General features: G+C 41.6%; 2 protein-coding genes across 7 annotated transcripts in view; one reads left to right on the forward strand and one right to left on the reverse strand.

The window, feature by feature from the left end:
• Positions 1–26,466, reverse strand: part of blnk (B cell linker) — a 32,135-nt gene that overhangs the window by 5,475 nt on the left and 194 nt on the right. The window contains exons 2-20 of one of the 6 annotated variants that reach the window (XM_021607904.2): positions 26,251–26,313; positions 21,673–21,719; positions 13,322–13,387; positions 9,445–9,491; positions 9,227–9,267; positions 8,937–9,057; positions 8,585–8,697; positions 8,384–8,453; positions 4,880–4,963; positions 2,794–2,819; positions 2,665–2,690; positions 2,073–2,126; positions 1,885–1,915; positions 1,692–1,740; positions 1,095–1,158; positions 941–968; positions 811–841; positions 549–624; positions 299–330 (exon numbers count right to left, since the gene is read on the reverse strand). In XM_021607904.2, coding sequence (XP_021463579.1) covers positions 299–330; positions 549–624; positions 811–841; positions 941–968; positions 1,095–1,158; positions 1,692–1,740; positions 1,885–1,915; positions 2,073–2,126; positions 2,665–2,690; positions 2,794–2,819; positions 4,880–4,963; positions 8,384–8,453; positions 8,585–8,697; positions 8,937–9,057; positions 9,227–9,267; positions 9,445–9,491; positions 13,322–13,387; positions 21,673–21,719; positions 26,251–26,313 — 1,069 coding nt within the window. Of the gene's footprint in view, positions 1–298; positions 331–548; positions 625–810; positions 842–940; positions 969–1,094; positions 1,159–1,691; positions 1,741–1,884; positions 1,916–2,072; positions 2,127–2,664; positions 2,691–2,793; positions 2,820–4,879; positions 4,964–8,383; positions 8,454–8,584; positions 8,698–8,936; positions 9,058–9,226; positions 9,268–9,444; positions 9,492–13,321; positions 13,407–14,289; positions 14,773–14,906; positions 14,951–15,856; positions 16,144–21,111; positions 21,365–21,672; positions 21,720–26,250; positions 26,314–26,466 lie in introns of those variants that run through there. The other 5 variants (XM_021607928.2, XM_021607932.2, XM_021607915.2 and 2 more) reach the window with 5 other exon arrangements.
• LOC110526770 (DNA nucleotidylexotransferase-like) overlaps positions 25,068–26,466 on the forward strand; it is a 175,549-nt gene continuing 174,150 nt past the window's right edge. The window contains exon 1 of the mRNA XM_036982611.1: positions 25,068–25,190. Within this exon, the coding sequence (XP_036838506.1) occupies positions 25,150–25,190 (41 nt within the window). The 5' untranslated portion in view covers positions 25,068–25,149. The remainder of the gene's footprint in view (positions 25,191–26,466) is intronic.

The raw sequence follows: 26,466 nt of genomic DNA on the forward strand, positions 1-26,466 counted from the left end.
AAAAGACCCCTGGTGGAATGTCTGGTGGGATAAGTGTGTGTGTCAGAGCTGTGTGTCAGTTGACTATGCAAACAATTTGGGATTTTCAACACATTCATGTTTCTTATAAAAAGATGAAGTGATGCAGTCAGTCCTTCCTCAACTCTTAGCCAAGAGAGACTGGCATGCATAGTATTTGTATTAGCACTCAGATTACAATGAAGAGCAAAACGTGCCGCTCTGTTCTGGTGCTGCAGCACCCTTTAGCACCCCTACTTCCCGCGGGTGATGGACACACATCTCTCAGACCTGTACTTACTAGGTGAGGTAAACATCTGTGGCAGAGGAATCCTGCAGTAGAGAAAACAAGAATATACTGTAATTTGCCAGGGCACTGCGGTTTGAGTAAACATACGGTGCTGTGGTTACAAACAGAATTCCTTCATTCCAAGATAATTGATATTGGCCTTGTCTGTGTTTGTGCTGTCTTGCAAACAGATCTGGGACCAGGCCGGAAAAGTGATATGTGCGTGCAAAATAGTGACTTATGAGGTCATGGTGTTTCTTACTTGGCACGTTTGTATTCAGAGGGCTGGGGTGTGGTCGTGGGTTTTTGGGTACTGTGCCTCATGGCCAGTGCTGGGCCTGTCGAAAAGCAGACATAGCAAGAGTGTGTGTTACAGTAGCCTACTATTATGCAAGTGGAAGACTGCATAAAAAATGTACAATGTGAAATGGATTTTGGTAAATGCATTACATCTTTGAACATCCAATGAAAACAAAATGAAGCTTTGATCCAATTGAGCACTCTAATATTTTAGGAGTAGTTACCTTCATTTTCCCTGGATGCAATATCTTGCCTCTGAAAAAATACAGACATGATCATCCTACATCATTTCCCATAACATTTTGAATTCCACTAGTTTTTTTTCTCCAACAATATATTTTACAGGTGTCCTACCGGCCTTAAAGGTGGCTTCAATGGCTTCCTAAAAATAGAGAGGTTTATGTGAGTTAAGTAATACCTGGAACCAAACCTTTCCGGCACTCTTAATTGAACGAGCGGCCAGCAATTAACCGAAAATAAATTATACATGATTTTACACAACACGTACGTCTCTCTGGGCATTGGTTTGGGAAGCACAGGCAGGGCCTTCTCAGCAGAGTTTGTACTGCCACCTGGAAGAACAGAGATGACATACAAAACGTGCACACATATACAGTACTCATAGTATCTTACACTTGGGAGTTCTCTTAAGGAACACAATGCTCTTTTAAGATGTATCAAACAGCCGCTCTTTTAACTTCTATTCATTGTTCTGTACTGTATGTTGTGTTGTGTCTCATGTACGTGTAACTATATGTATGCTGCTTTCAGGGCTCACTTGAAAAAAAAGAGATGTACATTTCAAGGTGAATTATCAGGTTAAATGAAAGATGAATAAATAATCATGGAAATAGCAGAGTAGTGTTGGCAATTGGGAATGAGATGGTTCCGTTTTGCGTTAAATACAAAACGTTGGCAATCCACTAGATGGCATGATAAGCCAAGTGAAGTAACTACCAATACAGTACTTCAAATATTTACAGGATCTGGAACAATGTTCTTTGTCAATAGTTGCTTGAAGTCTTTTGGAACTTGTTAGTGGCATATTATGGTTTGAACGTTCAGTCATTTGGGCTGATGGTAGTATTATGGATGAATTACATACTTTCACCTGGATCGCACACTTCATATTCATCATCTATGGGCTCCTGGACCTGGATGACAATACATATAAACGTATATGATTCCCGTGTTGATAATATTCAATGTTTTCTTTACTTTTCTATTAGTATCTCGTCAAATAAACTATTTGTGGTCAGGTACAAAGCCTAGATTCTCTTTGGTACAGTAACACTTACTGGGTTGGGTGGACATGTCTTTAGGTGCATTCTACAGAGAGAAGATCAAATGTAAAGGATTCATGTAAGTGTGACAATGACACTGAAGGAAACAACCTTGTGTTTAGCGAATAGTTTATCTTGAAATGGCTATCATGGGTAAAATCATTTCCCCGGTCTCTTGAATAAGTTGTAGTCGTTATTAGCACCTTGGGCTGGCTCTAGGGGGAAAACCCTGTGCAGGGACTTTGAGTGTGGAAGGTCTGTGAAAAGAAATATGTTAGAAATAAATAGTCATTTTGGTATCTCATCCATCATTTTAAGCAATGAATATACACTGAGTTTACAAAACATTAAAGAACACTGCTCTTTCCATGACATAGACGGACGGATCAGGTGAATCCAGCTGAAAGCTATGATCCCTTATTGATGTCACTTGCTAAATCCACTTAAATCAGTGTAGATGAAGGGGAGGAGATCCGGTTTGTCAAGAACTGCAATGCTGCTGGGTTTGTTACGTTCAACAATTCCCCTGTGTATCAAGAATGGTCCACCACTCAAAGGACATCCAGACATCATGACACAACCGTGGGAAGCATTGGAGTCAACATGGGCCAGCATTCCTGTGGAACGCTTTCGCACCTTGTCGTGTCCATACCCTGTCAAATTGAGGCCGTTATGAGGGCAAAAGGGGAGTGCAACTCAATATTAGGAAGGTGTTCCTAATGTTTGATATACTCAGTGTATCTTTACATATTTCCCTTAGAGGAAATGTTGATCCCTGTCTGAAAAGTGCCTGACCTGCTCACTGGGGGAGGAGAGTTTTCCTTAAGATAAAAGAGAGAATGGGACACATCAAGCATAATCCTACAGTCATTGCGTAGTCATTAACTATACTATTAATTGTAACGTATTGGTTATCAAACCCACCTCAATGTCAGGAACTTCATACACATCTAAAAAAAAAATTAAATTTTTTTTTTAAAAAGACTAAGCCTCAAAGTTAGGAATTACAGGAGAGCCGGGTTCTAACCCAGTCGTTCACATTAAGCACAATACATTTATTAAACCCCCCAAAACAATGACATACAGTGGCAAGACAAAGTATGTGAACCCTTTGGAATTACTCGGATTTCTGCACATATTTGACATAAATTTGATCTGATCTTCGTCTAAGTCACCACAATAGACAAACACAGTGTGCATAAACTAATAACACCCCAATTATTGTATTTGTCTTGTCTATATTGAATACATCATTTAAACTTTCACAGTGTAGGTTGGAAAAAGTATGTGAACCCCTTGGCTAATGTCTTCTCCAAAAGCTAATTGGAGTCAGGAGTCAGCTAACCTTGAGTCCAATCAATGAGACGAGATTGGAGATGTTGGTTAGAGCTGCCCTGCCCTATAAAAAACACTCACAACATTTTAGTGCTATTCACAAGAAGCATTGCCTGATGTGAACCATGCCTTGAAGAAAAGAGATCTCAAAAGATCTAAGACTAAGAATTGTTGACTTTCATAATGCAGGAAATAGTTACAAAAGTATCTCTAAAAGCCTTGATGTTCATCAGTCCATGGTAAGACAAATTGTCTATAAATGGAGAAAGTTCAGCACTGTTGCTACTCTCCCTAGAAGTGGCTGTCCTGCAAAGATGATTACAAGTACACAGTGCAGAATGCTCAATGAGGTTAAGAAGAGTCCTAGAATGTCAGCGAAAGACTTACAGAAATCTCTGGGACATGCTAACATCTCTGTTGACGAGTCTACGATATGTAAAACACTAAACAAGAATGGTGTTAAAAAATACTTTGCTGCACGTCTGAGGTTCGCAAAAGAGCACCTGGATGTTCCACAGCGCTACTGTCAAAAATATTATTTGGATAGATTAAACTAAGTTGAATTGTTTGGAAGGAACACATAACACTGTGTGTGGAGAAAAAAAAGGCACAGCACACCAACATCAAAACCTCATCCCCACTGTATAGTATGGTCAAGGGAGCATCATGGTTTGGGGCTATTGTCGACGGAAAAATAAATACCCAAGTTTATCAAGACATTATTATCATTAACCCCTTTTTCTCTCCAATTGGTAGTTACAGTCTTGTCTCATCACTGCAACTCCCGTACGGACTCAGGATAGGCGAGGGTCAAGAGGCGTGCGTCCCCCGAAACACAACCCAATCAAGCCGCACTGCTTCATGACAATGCCCACTTAACCTGGAAGCCAGCTGCACCAATGTGTCGGAGGAAACGTGCACTGCACCCGACCCGCTACAAGAGTCACTAGTGCACGATAGGACAAGGACATCCCTGTCGGCCAAACCCTCCCCTAACCCGGATGACGCTGGGCCAATTGTGTGGTGCCCCATGGGTCTCCCTGTCGACTGCGACAGACCCTGGACATGAACCCAGAATCTCTAGTGGCACAGCTTGCACTGCGATGCAGTGCCTTAGACCACTGTGCCACTCAGGAGGCCTTATCTAGACATTTTGCAAGGCTAAGGCTATCTGTCCACCAATTGAAGCTCAACAGAAATTGGGTGATGCAACAGGATAACAACAAAAAACACAGAAGTAGATAAACAACAGAATGGCTTCAACAGAAGAAAATACTCATTCTGGAGTGGCCCAGTCAGAGTCCTGACCTCAACCCGATTGAGATTCTGTGGCATGACCTCAAAAGAGCGGTTCACATCAGACATCCCAAGAATATTGCTGAACTGATACAGTTTTGTAAAGAGGAATGGTCCAAAATTCCTCCTGACCATATTGCAGATCTGATCCACAACTACAGAAAATGTTTGGTTGAGGTTATTGCTGCAAAAAGGAGGGTCAACCAGTTATTAAATCCAAGGGTTCACATACTTTTCCCACCCTGCACTGTGAATGGTTACACAGTGTTTTCAATAAAGTGACTTAGATGAAGATCAGAAATCCAGGTAATTCCAAAGGATCCCATACTTTTTCATGCAACTGTATATCCAGTGCTCCTGCTGAGATGCATTTACATACCTGGGCTATTTGAGCGCTCTGGCACAGTCTTAGACATCGAAGGACTGCTCCCTACGGGTTTGCCTCTTCCGTGCATTGGACGGTCTGAAGGAAGTTTACATTTGTATTGTATGTTGACATTGGGGTGTCTTGGTAAGGTTTGTCTGACAGTGATTGGCAACAGATGAACATGTGCAGTGGGTTTCATGACACCTGTATGTTGAAGACAATTTAATTGATGCACATAGTGCACTTGGTCTTATTTCCAGTGCCAGATTTTTATTTATTTCACCTTTATTTAACCAGGTAGGCTAGTTGAGAACAAGTTCTCATTTACAACTGTGACCTGGCCAAGAATAAAGCAAAGCAGTGCGTCACAAACAACAACACAGAGTTACACATGGAATAAACAAACATACAGTCGATAATACAATAGAACATTTCTATATACAGTGTGTGCAAATGAGGTAAGATAAGGGAGGTAAGTCAATAAATAGGCCATAGTGGTGAAATAATTACAATATGGCAATTAAACACTGGAGTGATAGATGTGCAGAAGATGAATGTGCAAGTAGAGATACTGGGGTGCAAAGGAGCAAAATAGATAAAAAAAAATAACAGTATGGGGATGAGGTAGTTGGATGGCCTATTTACAGATAAGCTATGTACAGGTGCAGTGATCTGTAAGCTACTCTGACATCTGATGCTTAAAGTTAATGAGGGAGATATGAGTGTCCAGCTTCAGTGATTTTTGCAGTTCGTTCCAATCATTGGCAGCAGAGAACTGGAAGGAAAGGCGGCCAAAGTAGGAATTGGCTTTGGGACTGACCAGTGTAATATAATTGTAATAAATGTATAATAAATAATAAATAATAAATGTATAATTAATAAATGTAATAAATATACCTGCTGGAGCGCGTGCTACGGGTGGGTGGTGCTATGGTGACCAATGAGCTAAGATAAGGCGGGGCATTACCTAGCAAAGACTTATAGATGACCTGGAGCCAGTGGGTTTGGTGGCGAATATGAAGTGAGGGCCAGCCAACGAGAGCGTACAGGTCGCAGTGGTGGGTAGTATATGGGGCTTTGGTGACAAAACGGATGGCACTGTGATAGACTGCATCCAATTGGCTGAATAGAGTCTTGGAGGCTATTTTGTAAATTACATCCCCGAAGTCAAGGATCAGTAGGATAGTCATTTTTACAACGGTATGTTTGGCAGCATGAGTGAAGGATGCTTTGTTGCGAGTCTGGAAGGAGAGTTTACAGTCTAACCAGACACATAGGTATTTGTAGTTGTCCACATATTCGAAGTCAGAACTGTCCAGAGGTGGATCAGAGAATCACCAGCAGCAAGAGCGACATCATTGATGTATACAGAGAAGAGTGTCGGCCCGAGAATTGAACCCTGTGGCACCCCCATAGAGACTTCCAGAGGTCCGGACAACAGACCCTCCGATTTGACACACTGAACTCTATCTGAGAAGTAGTTGGTGAACCAGGCGAGGCAGTCATTTGAGAAACAAAGGCTATTGAGTCTGCCGATAAGAACTGGGTGATTGAAGGAGTCGAAAGCCTTGGCCAGGTCGATGAATACAGCTGCACAGTATTGTCTCTTATCGATGGCGTTTATGATATTGTTTAGGACCTTGAGCGTGGCTGAGCTGCACCCATGACCAGCTCGGAAACCAGATTGCATAGCGGAGAAGGTACATTGATAATTTGTGTGAGATTGATGGCCGGGGTGTTAAAAACTTCTCTAGGATAGGGGGCAGCATTTGGAATTTTGGATGAAAAGCATGCCCAAATTCAACTGCCTGCTACTCATCCCCAGAAGATAAGATACGCATATTATTAGTAGATTTGGATAGAAAACACTCAGAAGTTTCTAAAACTGTTTGAATCATGTCTGTGAGTAACAGGCGAGACCCCGAGGACAAACCATTCAGATTTTCTTTTGAGGTCACCCTCTTTTCAATGAGTTTTCATTGGGAATCCAGATTTTAAGGGACTTGCTTGCAGTTCCTACCGCTTCGACTGGATGTCACCAGTCTTTAGAAATTGGTTGAGGTTATTCCTTTGTGTAATGAAGAAGTACGGCCATCTTGAACGAGGGTCACTTCATGTGTACTGTTTGATAGAGGCGAATGACCAGAAAGCATGCTTGAGTTTGTTTTCTTCCTGTATTGATCACAGATCACCCCGTCTTCAATTTGATCAATTATTTACTTTAAAAAAATACCTAAAGTTGTATTACAAAAGTAGTTTGAAATGTTTAGGCAAAATTTACAGGTAACTTTTGAGATATTTTGCAGTCGCAAGTTGGAACCAGTGTTTTTCTGGATCAAACGCTCCAAATAAATGGACATTTTGGATATATATGGACGGAATTAATCGAACGAAAGGAACATTTGTGATGTTTATGGGACATAGTGGAGTGCAGAAGAAGAAGCTCGTCAAATGAAAGGCATGATTTATATTTGTATTTCTGCGTCGCGCGTGCAGGGTTTAAATGTTCTCTCTCTTTTGTTTACTTTGGTGCTATCCTCAGATAATAGCATCATTTGCTTTCGCCAAAAAGCCTTTTTGAAATCTGACATGTTGGCTGGATTCACAACACGTGTAGCTTTAATTTACATGTGTGATTTCATGAAAGTTTGATTTTTATCGGAAATTATTTGAATTTGGCGCTCTGCATTTTCTCTGGCTTTTGGCCAAGTGGGACACTACCGTCCCACATATCCCAGAGAGGTTTAAGCATGTCCCAGTTTAGGTCACCTCACAGCACGAGCTCTGAAGATAGATGGGGGGAAATCAATTCACATATGGTGTCCAGGGGACTGAAGGTGGTCTATAGCAAGTGGCAACGGTGAGAGACTTGTTTCTGGAAAGCTCAAATTGTTTGGGCACAGACCTGGATAGTAAGACAGAACTCTGCAGTAGATTGAAACTCCGTCCCCTTTGGCAGTTCTATCTTGTCGGAAAATGTTATAGTTAGGAATGGTAATGTCAGGGTTTTGGTGGTCTTCCTAAACCAGGATTCAGGCATGGCTAGGACATTCGGGTTGACAGAGTGTGCTAAAGCAGTGAATAAAACAAACTTAGAGAGGAGGTTTCTGATGTTAACATGCATGAAACCAAGGCTTTCACAGTTACAGAAGTCAACAAATGAGAGCGCCTGGGGAATGGGAGTGGAGCTAGGCTTGCGGGGCCTGGATTAACCTCTACATCACCAGAGGGACAGAGGAGGAGTAGGATAAGGGTATGCCTAAAGGCTATAAGAACTGGTCGTCTAGTATTTTCGGAATATAGAGTAAAAGGAGCATGTTTCTGGGCATGGTAGAATAGATTCAAAGCATAATGTATAGACAAAGGTATGGTAGGATGTGAGTACAGTGGAGGTAAACCTATGCATTGAGTGATGATGAGAGAGATATTGTCTCTAGAAACATAATTTAAACCAGATGAGGTCACCGCATGTGTGGGAGGTGGAACTAAAGGGATTCATTTATTGGAATAACTTACTAGCAGGAGGTTCCTCTGTGGGGTCTATATAGTTGTCTTCATCATCACTTTTTGGGATGACGTAGTCTTCCTGAAGAGAGCAGATCATACAATGTGTCAAGAAAAATATGAGGCAAAGAATCTGTCAATATACTGTCATAAATGTACAGAAACCAACAAGAATAAGAATAATTATTATTTTGCCTAATAACTACACAGTACCTCATTGTCGTCCTGCTGGTTGGGTTTGGGGGGAAGGGATGGTGATGGTCTGGTGAGTTTTGGTAGGCAGATGGGCTTCCTGGGTGGGTGGGTTGGCCTGTCACGGCAGCTGTCTGAAAAAAAAAGAAGCAAAATCAGAAACAGGACGTCAGTATTTGCATAACGCAACAACACACTGTCTTTGTGGCACTCTGTGTCTGTCACAGTCCACTGACTAGTGGCTTTCATCAACACAAAGATCTATGAGTGGTGCCTCAACAAGGCGAGTGGGTGTGAGTGAGTATGTGCGTGCGTGCGTGCGTGCCCGCTTGGATGCGCACGCACGTGTGTGGCAGGGTGGAAGAGTTCTCACCTACGTAGTCCCCCCTGGGGAAGCAGGCAGATGAGGTGGTGGTGGTGAAGACACTCTGACTGGGAGGAGGCTCATAGCTATCATCCTGCTCCCCTTGAGGTTCCTCATAAGTGTCACTATCCTGAAACATCATAATATTGTTAAGGTGTTCAGCCCCACAGCTTTGTGTGATGGAAAGCTTCTGACAGAAGTCAAATGACTGCGGAAAACAATGTCAAACAAAGATTATTTTAGAAGCATTTTAATATTGAAGGTTTTTAGAATCAGTAAGGCATGTGGATTGAACTCACAAACTCATTTTCAGACCACTGTTCACCATCCAAGTCATCACCTGTATAGAGAAGTATCAAAAAAGGGCCCCGCATGATGCAAAGTCATTGGAAATTACAATATTGGGAAGACATGCATGATAGCTTCCGAATCATATTCTGAACATATTAGCCAATCTCACTATTATATACAGTAGTACTTCAAGGGCCACATTGTGAGACTAGAAGAAAGGTCTTACCTTGATAGTCTCTTACAGGTACTTTTGGAGCAGATTTGTTTTTAAATCTGCAGTACAGAAAGACCAGTTAGGAGTTGAAGTCAAAAGTTTTAGAAACAAGAATGGACTTGACCACGAGTGTAACTTATTTTAGACCTTACACTTTGGGCCTGAAGAGTGATTGTACACGTCAATGGTACCCCTCTCAGTTATGTGTAGTATCGCAACCTGCTCATTCTGAAACCTATGTACTTTTTTTTCATCATCTATCACACTAAATACCTTCCTGTGTTGTGCCAGTGGATGGTCCCTTTTCAAGAAAGGAAAGTGAGAAGAAGAGCCATCTGTCCTTCTGCTTGTCTATTTTCAGCTTGAAGGACTACTTATGTTTTTCTAATAGTTGAAGAAAGAGGAATAACCAACTTTCACCACAAAAAAAAAATATTGAAGAAAACAGAACTGCGAGCAGCAATGAACAAGGTTCACAGGAGGACAGAAACAGACACAATATCAGATAGATGACAAAGCAAGCACTCAATCATGTAGGAACCACCTACCCTTATGTGCCATCATGAGTCTTACGTACAAAATCTGGATTGAATCTGATGTATGGTTCACGAGAAGATGATTTTGTGCATTAGTGTTAAATAGGAGTTGTTAAGTGTCCTTGTTTTTTGAGCTATCAATACCAAATTAAAAAATTTGTAAATTGTAATGCAGTTTTATCAAAAAAAAAGTGTTAAGATCAACAAAAATTAAAGACTGCAGTAAAATTAACAGTAACGAGGCTATATACAGGGGTTACCCGTATAGAGTCAATGTGCGGAGAAACACATTTTAGTCGAAGTAATTGAGGTAATATGTAATACGTATGTAGGTTTAAAGTGACTATGCATAGATAATAAACAGAGAGTAGCAGCAGCATATAATGCAAAGGCAAATAGTCTGGGTAGCCATTTGATTAGCTCCGGTACCGCTTGCCGTGCGGTAGCAGAGAGAACAGTCTATGACTAGGGTGGCTGGAGTCTTTGACAATTTTTAGGGCCTTCCTCTGACATCGTCTGGTATAGAGGTCCTGGATGGCAGGAAGCTTGGCCCCAGTGATGCCATTCCAGACAGTAATGCAACTACTCAGGATGCTAATGATGGTGCAGCTGTATAACTTTGAGGATCTGAGGAACCATGCCAAATCTTTTCTGTCTCTTGAGGGGGAATAGGCTTTGTCGTGCCCTCTTCACGGCTGTCTTGGTGTGTTTGGACCATGATCATTTGTTGGTGAAATGGAGACCAAGGAACTTGAAGCTCTCAACCTGCTCCACTACAGCCCTGTCGATGAGAATGGGGGAATGCTTGGTTCTCCTTTTCCTGTAGTCCACAATCATCTCCGTTGTCTTGATCACGTTGAGGGAGAGGTTGTTATCCTGGCCCCACATGGCCAGGTCTCTGACCTCGTCCCTATTGGCTGTCTCATCGTTGTTGGTGATCGGGCCTACCACTGTTGTGTCATTGGCAAACTTAATGATGGTGTAGGAGTTGTGCCTGTCCATGCAGTCATGAGTGAGTAGGGAGTACAGGAGGGGAATGAGCACGCACTCCTGATGGGTCCCCGTGTTGAGGATCAGCGTGCCGGATATGTTGTTACCTACCCTTACCACCTGGGGTCTGGCCCTTCAGGAAATCCAGGATCCAGTTGCAGAGGGAGGTGTTTAGTCACTGGTGCTTCCTGCTTAAGTTTTAGCTTGTAAGCAGGAATCGGGAGGATAGAATTATGGGCAGATTTGCCAAATGGAGGGCGAGGCAGAGCTTTGTATGCGTCTCTGTGTGTGGAGTAAAGGTGGTCTAGTGTTTTTTTCCCTCTGGTTGCACATTTCACATGCTGATAGAAATGAGGCAAAACAGATTTATGTTTCCCTGCATTAATGTCCCGGCCACTAGGAGCGCCGCCCTGGATTCGCTTTTTCCTGTTTGCTTTTTGCCATATACAGCTCATTGAGTGTGGTCTTAGTGCCGGCATCGGTTTGTGGTGGTAAATAGACAGCTACGAAGAATATATTGGTAAATTGGTAAATAGTGTGGTCTACAGCTTATCATGAGATACTCTACCTCATGTGAGCAAACCCTCGAGGCTTCCTTACTAATAGATTTTGTGCACCAGCTGTCATTTACAAAATATACACACCGCCACCCCTCGTCTTACCGGAGGCAGCTGTTCTATCTTGCCGATGCAGCGTAAAACCCACCAGCTGTATGTTATTCACGTCACTGTTCAGCCACAACTCGGTGAAACATAGGATATTACAGTTTTTAATATCCCGTTGGTGGGATATACGTGATCGTAGTTCATCTAGTTTGTTATGATTGTACGTTGGCTAATAGGACTGATAGTAAAGGCAGATTTCCCACTCACCGTCGGATCCTTACAAGGCACCCCTACCTACGTCCCAGATATCTTCATCTCTTTCTCCTGCGAATGACGGGGATGAGGGCCCTGTCGGGTGTCTGAAGTAAATCCTTCGCCTCCGACTCGTTAAAGAAAAAATCTTCTTCCAGTACGAAGTAAGTAATCGCTGTCCTGATATCTAGAAGCTCTTTTCGGTCATAAGAGACGGTGGCAGTAACATTATGTACAAAATAAGTCACAAATAACGCGAAAAAACACGCAATAACACAATTGGTTTGGGGGACCGTAAAACGTCAGCCATCTTGTCTGACACCATTGTATTGTTCAGTGTGGTTCATTTTAGGGATGTCCATTCAAGTTGATAGGCAACTGTAGAGTGGAATTACAGTGGTTTTAATGGACACATACAATATTTTTGATTTGTAAATAATAACTCAGACATCTTTTGACCAATCCCTTAGCTTTTCTCAAACTAAGTTAAGACATGTACCATGGGCCTACATTCTTCTACATTTGGTGATATTTGGTCCTATGGTTCATGAGAAGAAGCATATTAGATATGGTGTGGCCATCTTTGAATGCATCAGCATGATTTTCTCAACTCTTTAGGGACTATTGTGATGAGTCCAAAGAACATATTTGGAGTGAATCTGATTTTGAATGATTATTTTAATCATTAGCGTGACATAGACAAAAAAGTTCATTGCTAATAGTTTCCTTATTTTTTGACATTTCAATGCCAAACTTAACATGGTTCATCATGTATTTGATGAACCCAAATTTGGTGTTATTTGGACTTATGATTCATGAGTAGAAGTTTTTCAAAAGTAAAAAAAAACAATAAAATCAAATTGTATTGTATTGGTCACATACACATGGTTAGCAGATGTTATTGCGAAATGCTTGTGCTTCTAGTTCCGACAGTGCAGCAATATCTAACAAGTAATCTGACAATTCCACAACAACTACCTAATACACACCAATCTAAGTATAGGAATGGAATAAGAAAATATACATATAAATATATGGATGAGCAATGACAGAGTGGCATAGGCAAGATGCAATAGATGGTATAAAATACAGTATATACATATGAGATGAGTAATGCAAGATATGTAAACATTATTAAAGTGGCATTACTAACAAAGTGATCTAAGAATAACAATAGGTTTTGCAGCGTCGCTGTGCTCTGAACCCCTAATTATACCATGTGAGCGCACTGCACTCTCAGCTGAACTGAGATGTACGTAGTTCCAATACACTACACGTCTCTGTTCTTGTTCCCACCTATAGAGCTGCAACATGGGCTGGACTCTCATTCCTCCTCTATACTGCATTACAGATAAATGCCTACCGCTCCATTCAGTGTAGTGTACTGAAAATATTGAACTATGGGGCACAACTGGTGTCCCTGCTAACTTGTGGGTCACAGAGAATAGTGTTGAGTAATGCTCTCTGTGTATGGAGTGTGTCAAACATTCATTTTAATAGACTGACCTTCTCAGCCTGTTCAGGATACTGCCATCATTCTTCTTGATATCCTGGACCATCTTCTGAAGCTGGCTGGAAGACACGTTTAAAGCTTCTCATTCAGTTATCCTAACATATTCAACAAAAACCATGTACTGTTCATGAACGTAATACAGGACATAACTATTGATACAATTTGGAAGTAATAACAGGCGCTAGACAATAATTTTATAGCTCAATCATGTATGTTAATACTAGAATATGGCGTAGTCTAAATATATGGTCCCGGCCGAGTTTATTGCAGAAACACTGAAAATATGTTAACTTCAACGTGGAATAACATGGAATAACTTTTTCAGAGTCAACTTTCCATGTTGGCTAGCACTTGGAGTTGAAGGTTAACTGTAGTTCTGAGTCAAGTACACACCCGCACACACTAGAACTTACTTACTCACTGTAGCCTACATGCAATTACAGATTGAGAGCATGAGGGAGACGGGTGTGAGACAGGTGTAATTACAGGAACATCCACATTAGTCAGCCTTCTCTTACCACATTCCCTCTCCCTTTCAAATGTTGCATCACTAGCACTTTAAAAAAAAAAATATGTAACAGCCACCCAGCTCCTTCATAAAAGAAAATACTATACAATAAACCCATTTTTACTGTTTAACTTCATCTAGATGCAACATTTGATAAAAAAATAAAATAATTGGCGCCTACAATAAGCTATTGTTGGGTAAATCTATTCTTGTGAGCATGGCAGAAAATAATTGAACATATGTACAGTATTATAAATGGTTGGCACTTTGTGCATATAATTATACTATATATTTACTGTAGGCATTTCTTTACTTGCCAGTTGCCACTACGTCATCATAACCATTGAAACATAGCCAGAATTTAGGTTGTTCTGATCACAAAGGTTAACCATTAAACATCTTTCCCAGTTTTACAAATACATAGCCCAACATAGAAATATGGGTATCTCTTACCGAAGTTTTACAGTTGCAGGAGCTGTGAACTTGTTAAATGTATCCATATATTAATCAGGCAATTGACCAGAGAGGCCACCTTCTGCGTCTAGCTACTATCCAGCTCAATGTCTGCGTTGTGAATGAATTCACTGGCATTGGCTGCCTGCCTAAGATTACTCTACTGAACAAGTCATACAGCAATCAGTGATCATAGCGGAGGGGGAAAAAATAACACCTCTGCAAGAACAATCACTTCTCCTTTCCATTCCATGAGTTTGACCACACTATTTTGCAGTATTTTGTTGTGGGTGAAACTCTCCTTGAAATTTCTTTCTTCTTCATGATCAATTTGAACACAACGCTATTTCCCGTAATGCTTCCAAATGAGTTTCACATAACCCAGGGCTGGCTCTAGCCTTTTGGGGGTCCTAAGTGAGTTTTGGATTGCCCCCTGTTACGGATACAAGTATTCTGTGTGTATTTCTTTTCTCTCCTTCCCCCCTCTTCACAGGTGGCAATCATCATTCCCCAATCAGTCATCAATCAGTCGCTAATCAGAAGACACACCTCCTCCTGTTTCCATTACCCAATCACATCCCCTTTCCCTTGGTTTAAACTTAGTTACCCTTACTTACCCTTTCAGTTGTTTCCTCTGGAGTGCCATCTCTCTGTCATGCAATCTTTCTGTAGAGCTCTTGTTTGGTTTATGTCCACATGTCACTTTGTCCCCACATGTGAGTATTGTTATGGTGTGTGACTGTTTGCTTGTTGGTGGGAAAAGGGGGTACCAAGAAAAGTCGCCCATGGGCGTACACTACCCGTGGGTAAACTTAGTCTAAATACACTAGTTAGAATTGGGCGGACCACTCACTGTATTTTTGGTTAGTTATCTGTATTGAAGCAGGCTAGTCTAGCTTAGGAGTGTTTTTGGATATTTGTTTCTTTCCTTGGGTCCAGCTCAGCCCCTTTTCCCGCTTCCCTTTACCGTGTGTTTAGAAATAAACGCTGAGTGTTTGATGTTAATTTTTAGTTGTCTGTGGTTTTTGTTCTCACTCTTACTTTGTCACTATACTTTGCATTAGTTATGTTACGGGTCTCATAAGGCAGAGACAGCGAGGTTAGCCTCCGTTACTGCTGTGCCTGTTAGTGAGCCGTCCTCACCAGCTGTGTCTTCCAACACTTTTGGCATTAGTAGGCAGATTTCCTTGGTACCTTTTGTTCAGAGAGTCAGAGGTTGACCCCTATATTTGTGTTTTTGAGGGTATAGCCGTAGCATTGAAATGGCCTGCAGAGGTATGGTGCCTATTACTTCAGTGTAAATTAACTGGTAAATCCCAAGAGGTTTTGTCAGCGCTACCTCTTGAAGACAGTTTGAATGATGAAGCGGTCAAAGCTACTGTTCTTCATGCCTATGAGCTTGTGCCTGAGGCATACCGACAGACTTAGGTCTCATTAGAAGTCTTCTAGTAATTTTCTAGAGACAATGGAAATCTGTTTGATAAATGGCATGCTGCTAGTAAGGAGGTAACTGATTTCAACTCTCTCCGGGAGTTAATCTTGTTGGAAGAGTTTTAAAATTGCTTACCTGACCACATTGTAGTTTACCGAAACGAACAGAAAGCATCCTCCCTGTCAAGCGTCGTGTTGGCAGACAAGCTTGTGTTGACGCACGAGTGTTTTCGGCTCATACTGAGTAGAGCCACTGAATTGCCTACTTTTAGCCCTAGTCGGCCAGAAGCACGCCAGAAGAATGAGCGTCCCTGTTTCTATTGTCATAAAGTGGGACATATGATTAATGATTGCTTCCTGCTAAAACGCAAACAAGGGATGCCTCTTCGTGCCAAGCCACCATGTCTGATGTGTTTCCCTTATCCAACGATACATACTGTGGTTCCAGTGTGTTAGTTCAGGGTATTGACATGGATTTTGGCCCAGTGCCATTGCACTTTGAAAGTCCACTCTGAGTTAATCAGTGGAATATTCAGAGTGGGGGTACGTCCAATGTTGCCAGTAAAAGGTGTTACCTTTTATAATGGGTAACCATATTGCCGGAGGAAAGGTAGTACCCGTATTGGATAAAAGTGACCACTCTCTCTCCAATGAGCTGGCACAGAGTTACCCACATGTGTTCCCCGCTTGTGCTGTCACTCCTGCTCAGGCACGACAAGTGGGTGACGATTTGTCGAACACTGTTCTGTTCAAAGAGGTTGATCAAGAGGATGGGTTGTGTGCTACCTCTGGGAAGCTGATCACCTCTGACAAATAGCCCAGGGAAGAATTGAAGTTTGTTGAACTTATTGCTGATGCAATACAGTTACCAGTCACTCGTGAGCAGCTGATTGCTAACCAAAAGGTTGACAAGCTTGCTAAATGTTTTTCTAGTGTTGTCTCATTAGAAGAGGTGAAGAAGAAGAATGTGGCTTACTTCATTGATGGTAATCTCTTCATGCGTAAATGGACATCCCATGTAGACGCGGACGGAGATTGGCATGCTGTTTACCGAATAGTGATTCCTACAGCCTTTCGACAAAATGTGTTATCCCTTGCTCATGATCACCAGTGGTCTGGTCATTTAGGAATCACCAAGACTTATGATCGGGTCCTTCTACATTTATTTTGGCCAGGTTTAAAACAAGATGTGGCTCAGTTCTGTAGGACGTGCCACACATGTCAGACAACAGGAAAACCAAATCCGGTTATTCCTCCCGCTCCTCTTTGTCCCATATCTGTCATAGGTGAACCATTCGAACATGTGGTGGTTGATTGTGTTGGACCATTACCGAAGACAAAATCGGGTAACCAGTTTCTGTTAACGGTTGTGTATGGCAACAAGATACCCCGAGGCCATTCCTCTGTGAAGGATTACAGCCCCGGTAGTGAGTAAAGCCTTAATTAAATTCTTCACAACATTTGGGTTACCTAAGGTGGTACAAAGTGATCAAGGTACCAATTTCCTATCAAAGCTCTTCAAGCAGGTGTTAAAATCCTTATCAATTATGCACCGTGTGGCAAGAGCATATCACCCAGCGTCTCAGGGTGCGCTTGAACGATAGCATCAGACACTGAAGTCTATGCTAGGTAAATATTATTTGGATCTGAGAAAGATTGAGATGAGGGAGTTCCTCTAGTTTTGTTTGCTGCTCGTGAAACTGCAGGAGTCCCTAGGGTTCAGTCCGGCTGAACTAGTGTTTGGTCACACAGTGAGAGGACCGATGCAAGTTCTTAAAGAACAGTTTTTGTCCCAAGAGTTGTGTACAGGAGATGAGAATGTGTTGGACTATGTTAGTTGCTTTCATGAGCTCAAAACACCAAGCCTGTGCTCTCGCAAAGGAAGCTCTGTTCCTCACAGAGTATGAAAAGACACTGATAAAGAGGCTGTTTCTCGTCCACTACAGCCAGGTGACCAAGTACTGGTGTTACTACCTGTTCCAGGATCTTTACTGTCAGCTCGTTTCTCTGGTTCTTATTTCATTGAAAGAAATTAAGTGAAACTGATTATGTGCTTCAAACTCCTGATAGAAAATGCCAATCTCGTGTGTGTGTGTGTGCCACGTTAACATGTTGAAAGCATATCACACCCGACCCATCACCCAGTTAGATAGTTCAAAAACAGCGCAAGGTACTGCTGTCTCTTCTGCTTCTACTGCTATGATAGAGGAAAGTCATATTGTTGATGGATTGGAGTTGCGCAATACTCAGCAGCAGTGCATTAGATTGCCAAACTCTGAAATGCTGCTGTCTCTCCCATCAGGTCTGGTTCATTTAACGGATGGACAGGCCGACGATATTGTGAGGCTGCTACAGTTTTCCATGTCTCTTTAATGACGTTCCTATTTGCACAAACGTGTTGGAACATGACATTAATGTTGGAAATGCTGCCCCTATCAAGCAACACCCATATCGTATTAATGCTTCTAAGAGTAAGATAATGAGGGATGAAGTGAAATATATTTGTTGGAGAATGACCTGGCTACGCCAAGTTCAAGTCCTTGGAGTTCTCCTTGCATTCTGGTTCCTAAACCTGATGGTACGTCCAGGTTATGTACGGATTATCGAAAGGTAAATTCTGTCAATGCCAGATTCGTTTACGTTACCCAGACTGGACGACTGTATTGACACTTGGTGCTGCCACTTATGTAACTAAGTTGGACCTCTTAAAAGGTTACTGGCAGGTTCCGTTAACCTCCCGTGCTTCTGCCTTTGTAACCACAGACAACTTCCTACAGTACTCAGTCATGGCTTTTGGGATGCGAAATGCACCAGCCACTTTCCAACGACTGGTTAACTCTGTATTAGCTGGCGTTCCCAATTGTAGTGCATACCTTGATGACCTAGTAATTTATTCATCTGAGTGGTCAGATCATGTTGCCTCTACGGGTAGTATGTGAACGTTTGGCAGCTGCTTCTCTAACCCTGAACTTGTCAAAGTGCGAGTTTGGGAAAGCTACGGTTACCTATCTCGGAAAGAGGTTGGCCATGGACAGGTGCGCCTTGTTGATGCCAAGGTCTTGGCTATAACTGCATTCCCTGCACCTACCACCAGACGAGAGCTACGCTGCTTTTTAGGGATGGTTGGCTACTACTGTAGTTTCTGTAAAAATGTCTCTGCTGTAGTTGCTCCATTGACCGATTTGCTCAGTCTGGCTAGATCATTTGTGTGGTCCCCTGATTGTAAGATCGCTTTTGAATCTGCTAAAGCACTCTTATGTAATACCCCTGTACTTGCTGCTCCGGTTGTTCCGTTTAAACTTGAGTTAGATGCTAGTGCCAGAGGTGCTGGTGCTTCTCTACTGCAGCAGGACAAAAGTGGAGTGGAACATCCTGTTGTTTTTCTCGTAAGTTTAACAAATGTCAGACAAATTATGCAACTATTGAACAAGAAGCTCTTGTTTTGTTATCTCTACAACACTTAAGTTTATATTGGTTCCATTGGACTACCAGTGATTGTGTATATACTGCCGGATGTACAACCAGAACCCGTGCCTAATGCATTGGGCCCTTATTTGTTTTTTAAAATATATATTTTAACATTTTTAGTAGCTACTATCTTGTCTCATCGCTACAACTCCCGTACAGGCTCGGGAGAGACGACGGTTAAGAGTCTTGCATCCTCTGATACACAACCCAACCAAGCCGCACTGCTTCTTAACACAGCGCGCATCCAACCCGGAAGTCAGCCTCACCAATGTGTCGGAGGAAACACCGTGCACCTGGTGACCTTGGTTAGCGTGCACTGCGCCCGGCCCACCACAGGAGTCGCTGGTGCGCGATGAGACAAGGATATCCCTACCGGCCAAGCCCTCCCTAACGACGCTAGGCCAATTGTGCGTTGCCCCACGGACCTACCCAGGAGGCAGCATAAAAGGTTCTGAAAATGTGTTGGCAGATGCTGTCTCGTGTAAAAACAAGTGCTTTTGTATGTTTTGTAAATACTGTGGTCGCATTCCTCCCTAGGGTTGCTTAAAAGGGTGGGGGTGTTAAGGATACAAGTATTCTGTGTATTTCTTTTATCTCCTTCTCCCCTCACAGGTGGCAATCATCATTCCCCAATTAGTCATCAATCAGTCGCTTATCAGAAGACACCTGTTTCCATTACCCAATCACATCCCCTTTCCCTTGGTTTAAAAACCCATTCAGTTTCCTCTGGAGCTCCATCTCTCTGTCATGCAATCTCTCTGTTGATGTCTTGTTTGGTTTATGTCTACATGTCACTTTGTCCCCACCTGTGAGTATTGTTATGGTGTGACTGTTTATTGGTGGGAAAAGGGGGTACCAAGACAAGTCACCCATGGGCGTACACTACCCGTAGGTAAACTTTGTCTAAATACACTAGTTAAAAGTGGATGGACCACCCACTGTATTTTTGGTTAGTTAGCTGTCTTGAAGTAGGCTAGTCTAGTTTTGGGATATTTGTTTCTTTCCTTGGGTCCAGCTCAGCCCCTTTTCCCGCCCCCCTTTACCGTGTGTTTAGAAATAAACCCTGAGTGTTTGACGGTAACTTTTAGTTGTCTGTGGTTTTTGTTCTCACTGTTACTTTGTCACTATACTTTGCATGAGTTATGTTACGGGTCTCGTTACCAGCTATCTTATCTGTGCGTATAGGTTTATTATCAGAGGGAGTGAATATGATGCCTTTTCTGTGTCATTGGGATTGACACAACATTCCCACCACACAACTTGGCAGTTTATAAAGGGAAATATTGCCCCCTGCTGTGAACAGCCTCTGAACAGCCAGCACAGTAAACAGAGGGTAGCCTTCACTGACATGAGTTTAGAATTATCTGAGGAACTGTGGTGAAACAACTGCAATTTCTCAATAGATGGAAACACCCAATGGTTGCTAAAATACTGAGTGAACATTCTCCGACGCCACTATTCGAAAGTTGTAATAAATTGCCTGAATCTTTTACTGTGCAATGCTCAGGCTGTTGGGTATTATATTTTCAAAAAGGGTTCTAGTCAGGGTTCCAGCATTGTTATTAGGCCCAATTTGCAGTGGAACATGTGTGATTAAACTTTCAAATTACATGGGTTGGATTGAATTTATTTTGGGCAACAAAATGCACAATATGAACCCAGAGGACATCACTACAGTGCTGCACTGTAGGCTACTGTATCAAAGTAAAATGGCTCGCGTTCCTAATTGTTAGAATGTTCTGTTTCTATTTGTGGGGTAATGTGTCCTGTCAACTTGCAAGGCAACACATGTGATAACATGAACGGTGAACCTGTTCGGGACCTCTTTGACCCACTAGCCTCAAGCCTACCCATATGAGCAGAAATGAGTCACAGGTTATAGTACACTAGTGTTACTCTAAGTATGGTTTATGGTTTACATACCTTGTCAGTTGACTCATGTCGCTTATTCAGTAGAGTAGCTATATCTGGAACTCTGGTTAGTTTGCCAGGAAGTGTATTGACAATAGTAACTACAGTATTTTAACACTAGCAGACCTGATCAGAAGGGGAGCCCATTTTACATTTCCCTCTAAAGCTCTGGCTCCCTAATAATCCACATGTTTCTTCATCAGATGTCAAACAAAACCAAACAGTGGAAACACTGAAACAAGGCAAGGAAATCATGAGCACGTGTGAGGCTCAATTCTGGAATTGCTTATGCAACTTCCTATTTGCAAAAGTTTATGATTAACTACATGAAAACGGGAACTCATAAGGAAAGAGTTCACAAATCTATCAGCCTACTAAAATAGACTGAACATTTCCCCCTCGGAGGGCACACCTACACATGCACACGCACACCCACACCTGCTTTGCAGTGCTCTCTTGGTATTCCCCCTCAAAGGCCTCAGCTATCTGCTGTGTTCACATGAGGGAAGAACACAAGAGGAGGACAGAGAGAGTGTGAGGGAAGAGAGAACAGAGAAATAGAGGGTTACTCACGGCTGGTGGATGAGGCTGAACCTGCTCATATCACTGTCAGACAGATTCTGTTAAAGTAAAAGAAGCAGAAAAATACAAGAGAATTATACGTTTTTTATTATTTTTTTTACAAATCTGTGTGTACTGTAACTGAATGGTTCTTATGTTGGGTTTTGCAAAATAACATTACAATCTGTAATTCAGTTTTACACACCATGTTGCGCTGGTTATGAAATGTATCACTTCGTAGCTTACACCAGATGGCAGCATGACGCTAAAACAGCCAAAAGCCTTTGAAGCATGCCTGCTTTTTAATAGGAAAATTATTGTTACTTTATGGCCCTACTTGTGTACCCTTGATCCGGTGCAGATTACACTCAATCTTATGTTGTCCCTAATTTGTTTACTAAATATGTCATTCCAGTGCCCTGTGACATTACCTTTGAAAAAATGACAATGATGTCTCCAATGTCTACTCACATCCCTCAATAAATTGTATTTTCATGGTTCTCTTTGAAGGGAAGCAGTTGCCCTGAATTCCAGAGTAAAATTACACAAAAATATAAAATGTGCTCTAAATCATGCTAAATTATGCATTTCTCTCTTCATTCATAATTGATTGCTTCAGGGTCCTCCTTTGGTCTCACTTGCTCTCCTTTCTTGTTATCCCTTGCTTGTATTAGGTTGAATTGATTTTCAGCATAATGAACTTTAGTACGCAGGTTCATGATTGAATCATCTGTAAATCAGTCAGATTCCTTAATATGAGAGGCATCCCCTTCCTCACAGAGAAACAGACCCCCACACACACATGAAGGTGCACACTTGATCATTTCACTCACTTATAGGAGGAAAAGCGTCTCCACCTAAATTCAGGCTTAACTTTTTGACACTGAATAAAATATCAAATATTTCGCCTGAGTGCCTTTGCATATGCTGCTCCCAGATTGAATTATTTATGGCAAGTTTCTCCCAGTGTTTGAATGAAACACAATAGGCCCTATGCCCTGAAACCACTCCTGCATATTGAAGACCAGCAGTCCCCGCTACAGAAGACACTAGAGCTTCTGCACTCCGCAGGACCTCAAAGCTCCTATTCTAACTAGGTTTTGAAGACTTGTTTGAAATCTAAATCAGCTCGAGGAAAGAGAGAGCGGTGGAACCACAGTCTGACCCAGCCTGCCCTCCACCTAAAATCAACATAGCAACGCAACGTTTTTTCATTTAGCACTCTGCCAAGGAAATACGGGAGGATCTCAGACCTCAATGATAGTGTTGTTAACTCCCTCTGTTACAAGACACTTGCCTTCTCTCCAACCACATCTCCCATGCCTCACATACTAAAATACCCCTCTGCTGAGTGAAGTAAGGCACTCCACATCATCACCATATAAAGTGCATGGAGGAATGTTGAACCGCTACAGCTTCAAACACCATCCAGGACTTGCTACTACCCACACATGATGTGGAAAGCCGGACCCTCTGCCGCCCTGCCCTCGGTTGTGCCTGTGGAGATATGATAATAAGTCACATGGGAAACATGAGAGAAAATACCGGCTCACTTTCTTAGAGCTGCATGCACAGCCAACCATAATATGTCAATATGTCATATTATGTTTAAGGCTATAAATACCACATGAATATGCAAATCCATCTAAAAAAGCACCCGCAGCACCTACACAGGCTGACATACAGAGGTCATGCAGCACGGCAAGAGCAGGTCCTCTCTGCCCTTCTATGCAAAACCAAAAAGTACTGTATTTGTACTGATATTGGTGCTCTATAGAACCTTTTTTAATGGTTCTTTAAAGAACCTTAGGAAAATATTTTCCATAGCACCATAAAGGCTCCATTTAGAACCCTATGAGCATGGTTCATCATATAACCTTAAACAATGGTTTCTTTTTTGCACCAAAAAGGGAAAAGCTGTCAATATGAGCCAAAGAATCCTTATTTGGAACTATATAGAACAACAACTATATAGAACAATTTTACTTAAAAGTTGCTACACACTTTTAAGTGTGTACGCTAGCAACATGGACACGAGTCTTTCTATAAATAATGGGGCCAATGTGTGACATTGGGATACACATTTCAAAACGGTTTGAAACAAAAATGATTTTTTTAAATGCAGTTCCACATGTGTACTTTTGAGGAAAAAAAATGAATAAATGCAAATTGGCTCATAACTCCACCTATACAGCAACACAGGCCTAGGACTATACATCCTTTAAGCAGGGTTTATACAGACATTGGCAAGTCAAATTCAAGGACTTTCAGGGAATCTTTCATGCGCTTAATTGTAGTGTTCAAGGACCTCAATGTTATACAATTGTTTGTATAATTTATAGAATTGAAACGTACAGGGCCTAATATAGAACGCCCCCCCACTCCCACAAAACATCATGCAAAAAGTATAAAAGAAAAAGTAGGCCATTACCACTTTAAAAATAATTCAATTATTATGACATTCTAAAATATGTGAGAATAATGTGGACATTGCCTGACTAAATAGATTGGATACATGCAGACAACACATAATAAACCCATGAATAGCAGTAGCCTTAATCTCACCATTGCTGTTTTACAATGAGAATGTTAGCAAGTATAACTTTAAAAATATATTTAAAAAAATATTTTTTTCACAAAATTTGGGCACTGGGCCTTTGGTATGCATGTATCAGTAGACTGAAAATGTTTTCAGCATTGCTTTTTCAATCTTATTTATTATTCTGCGTGCATTTTGCGTGCATGCGCCCGACTGCACACCTGATTCTTCTCTTGGTCGCTGCCGGGATTTGCACTGTTTACAATAACAGGGTCAAGCATTGTCACAATAGTAGTAGAGAATCATCTTGAACACGATCTAGTTCCAAAGCTAGTTTAGTGTTTTTTAAGTCTAACTGAATGGGAGAACGGATACTAGGGCAGTGACTGGGGACAATGTGTCTGTCTCATTTTGAGTTTAATCCTCAAAGCTCCAGAGCTTGAATATGGCAAGTTGGCATTGCAGAGAGTGAGAGTGCAAACTATGAAGCTTGGGGTTACACGAGTCTTAGCTGAACCCAGGTGTTCTGACTAGATCAATAAATGCTATATCAATCAATACATGTAGGTCTATGTTTTAGATCTGGTCTGGTAACCCACACATCAAAAGCGAATCCTTTGAAACATTAATGACTTTGATTGATTCACCTTGAAATCCCCATTGACCTTATTTGGGGGAGTTAAAACTAGCTTGGAGGCATAGACGGACAACTTGAAAGTTAATGTTCAGTTTATCAAAATCCCTCGTAGGTAGTACTGCTGTGGTATCCTACCTCCAAATGAAAGCTGTGCAGGGTCACTGAATAATGCATCGAAAACTAGATACAGTAGCAAAGCTCACATAAATAAAACCCTTAGACGACAAGAACTCCTTAGTCACTGCCGCGGCGAATGACTTTGCAGCATGTTACCTAGATCAGGCCCACCACCTAGACAAGCGGCTCACCCAGAATGCAGAACACTGTGAATAAACCGTTCACACCTTCGAACAGGTAAATCCTTCACTAACAGTGATTATAGGCTACACCTTAACGGTACCGCACACTTTACATTACAATAGCCAATACTTAACTTAATACTGAAAACAAAAGCATTGTTTGTATTAAACATTAGCGTTTCTCATATCAAATGAAAACACAGGAGAAACCAAAGAAAGAGGCCTACCTAGAAGCTTGTTCAACAGCGGTGGTGAGTAGGCCTAGTTGGTGATACCAAAACAAAAGACCAAATGGTAAATATTTTGTTATAGCTAATTGATAATGGTAACCAGACTCTGGCGTTGGTGTTCACTCAATGTAGGGACTAGCGATAGCACGTAGCAAGAAATGATTGTTTTGTACAAACGTCTGTTAATGTGGGGAGAAATGGAGAGAAATGTCCCACAGTGTTACTACTTCCTGTTGCGCTGTGGTATTCTCAAAGTGGAAGTTGATTTGATGCCTCACTATTTATGTCATTCTGGGAAGTAAAGGTGGCGATTTAAAAAAATAACTAATAATTGGTCACTTCCTGTAAACTTTCACCAGACTCTGTCAACTTGACTGTTGCTTTACCCTGTCTCATACACTCAGCATACTGCTGGAAAATCCATTATGTCCATTATGCATTTCGAAAGGATTGGAAGTTTTTGTCTTGCAAATCTCATGTTTACCAACGATGTTGCAAACCTGTCAGATTTTGTCTCCCCTAAATGAACAATACCAGTTAATTAAGGATTTAGGATTTAGTGAGAATGGATAAATAATGTCCACTAATTTCAGCAACCTATGGCTGAAATTAGCATTAGGAAATTTTTAATTATTGCACTCCTTTCAACGCCATAATTGCCATAGGAATTTGAAGGGAATTTAGAGTCCAAGTCTATTGTCTACTCTTACATCATTAGGACACCACACTCAATTTGGCCAAAAGCAAAAAGTTATTATGTACCTGTTGATATCGAATCATGTGGGTTTGCTGTGGTTTGGTGATAAAATGTTGTGGTAGTATTGGAAGTAGTAGTCAGGTAGTATTGAGATGTCAAGGGAGAGAGTGTATAACAAAATAACGTACCATAAACCTCTGTCCGTTAATCCTCATTCTTTCAACAGTTGCAGCACATTCTCGCATTTGATTCTGAAAAGCAGTATGACATACATCCTAATGATCAACGCATCATTTGCTGTGGTTTGGTGAATACTTTCAGTTGCTTACAATAATGTAGTTGTTCTTTGCTCATTGGTGTAACTAGCAGTACCTTCCCAAAATAAACACACACACACACACAGT

Source organism: Oncorhynchus mykiss, chromosome 1 (genome assembly GCF_013265735.2).
Source record: "Oncorhynchus mykiss isolate Arlee chromosome 1, USDA_OmykA_1.1, whole genome shotgun sequence".
Classification (NCBI taxonomy): domain Eukaryota; kingdom Metazoa; phylum Chordata; class Actinopteri; order Salmoniformes; family Salmonidae; genus Oncorhynchus; species Oncorhynchus mykiss.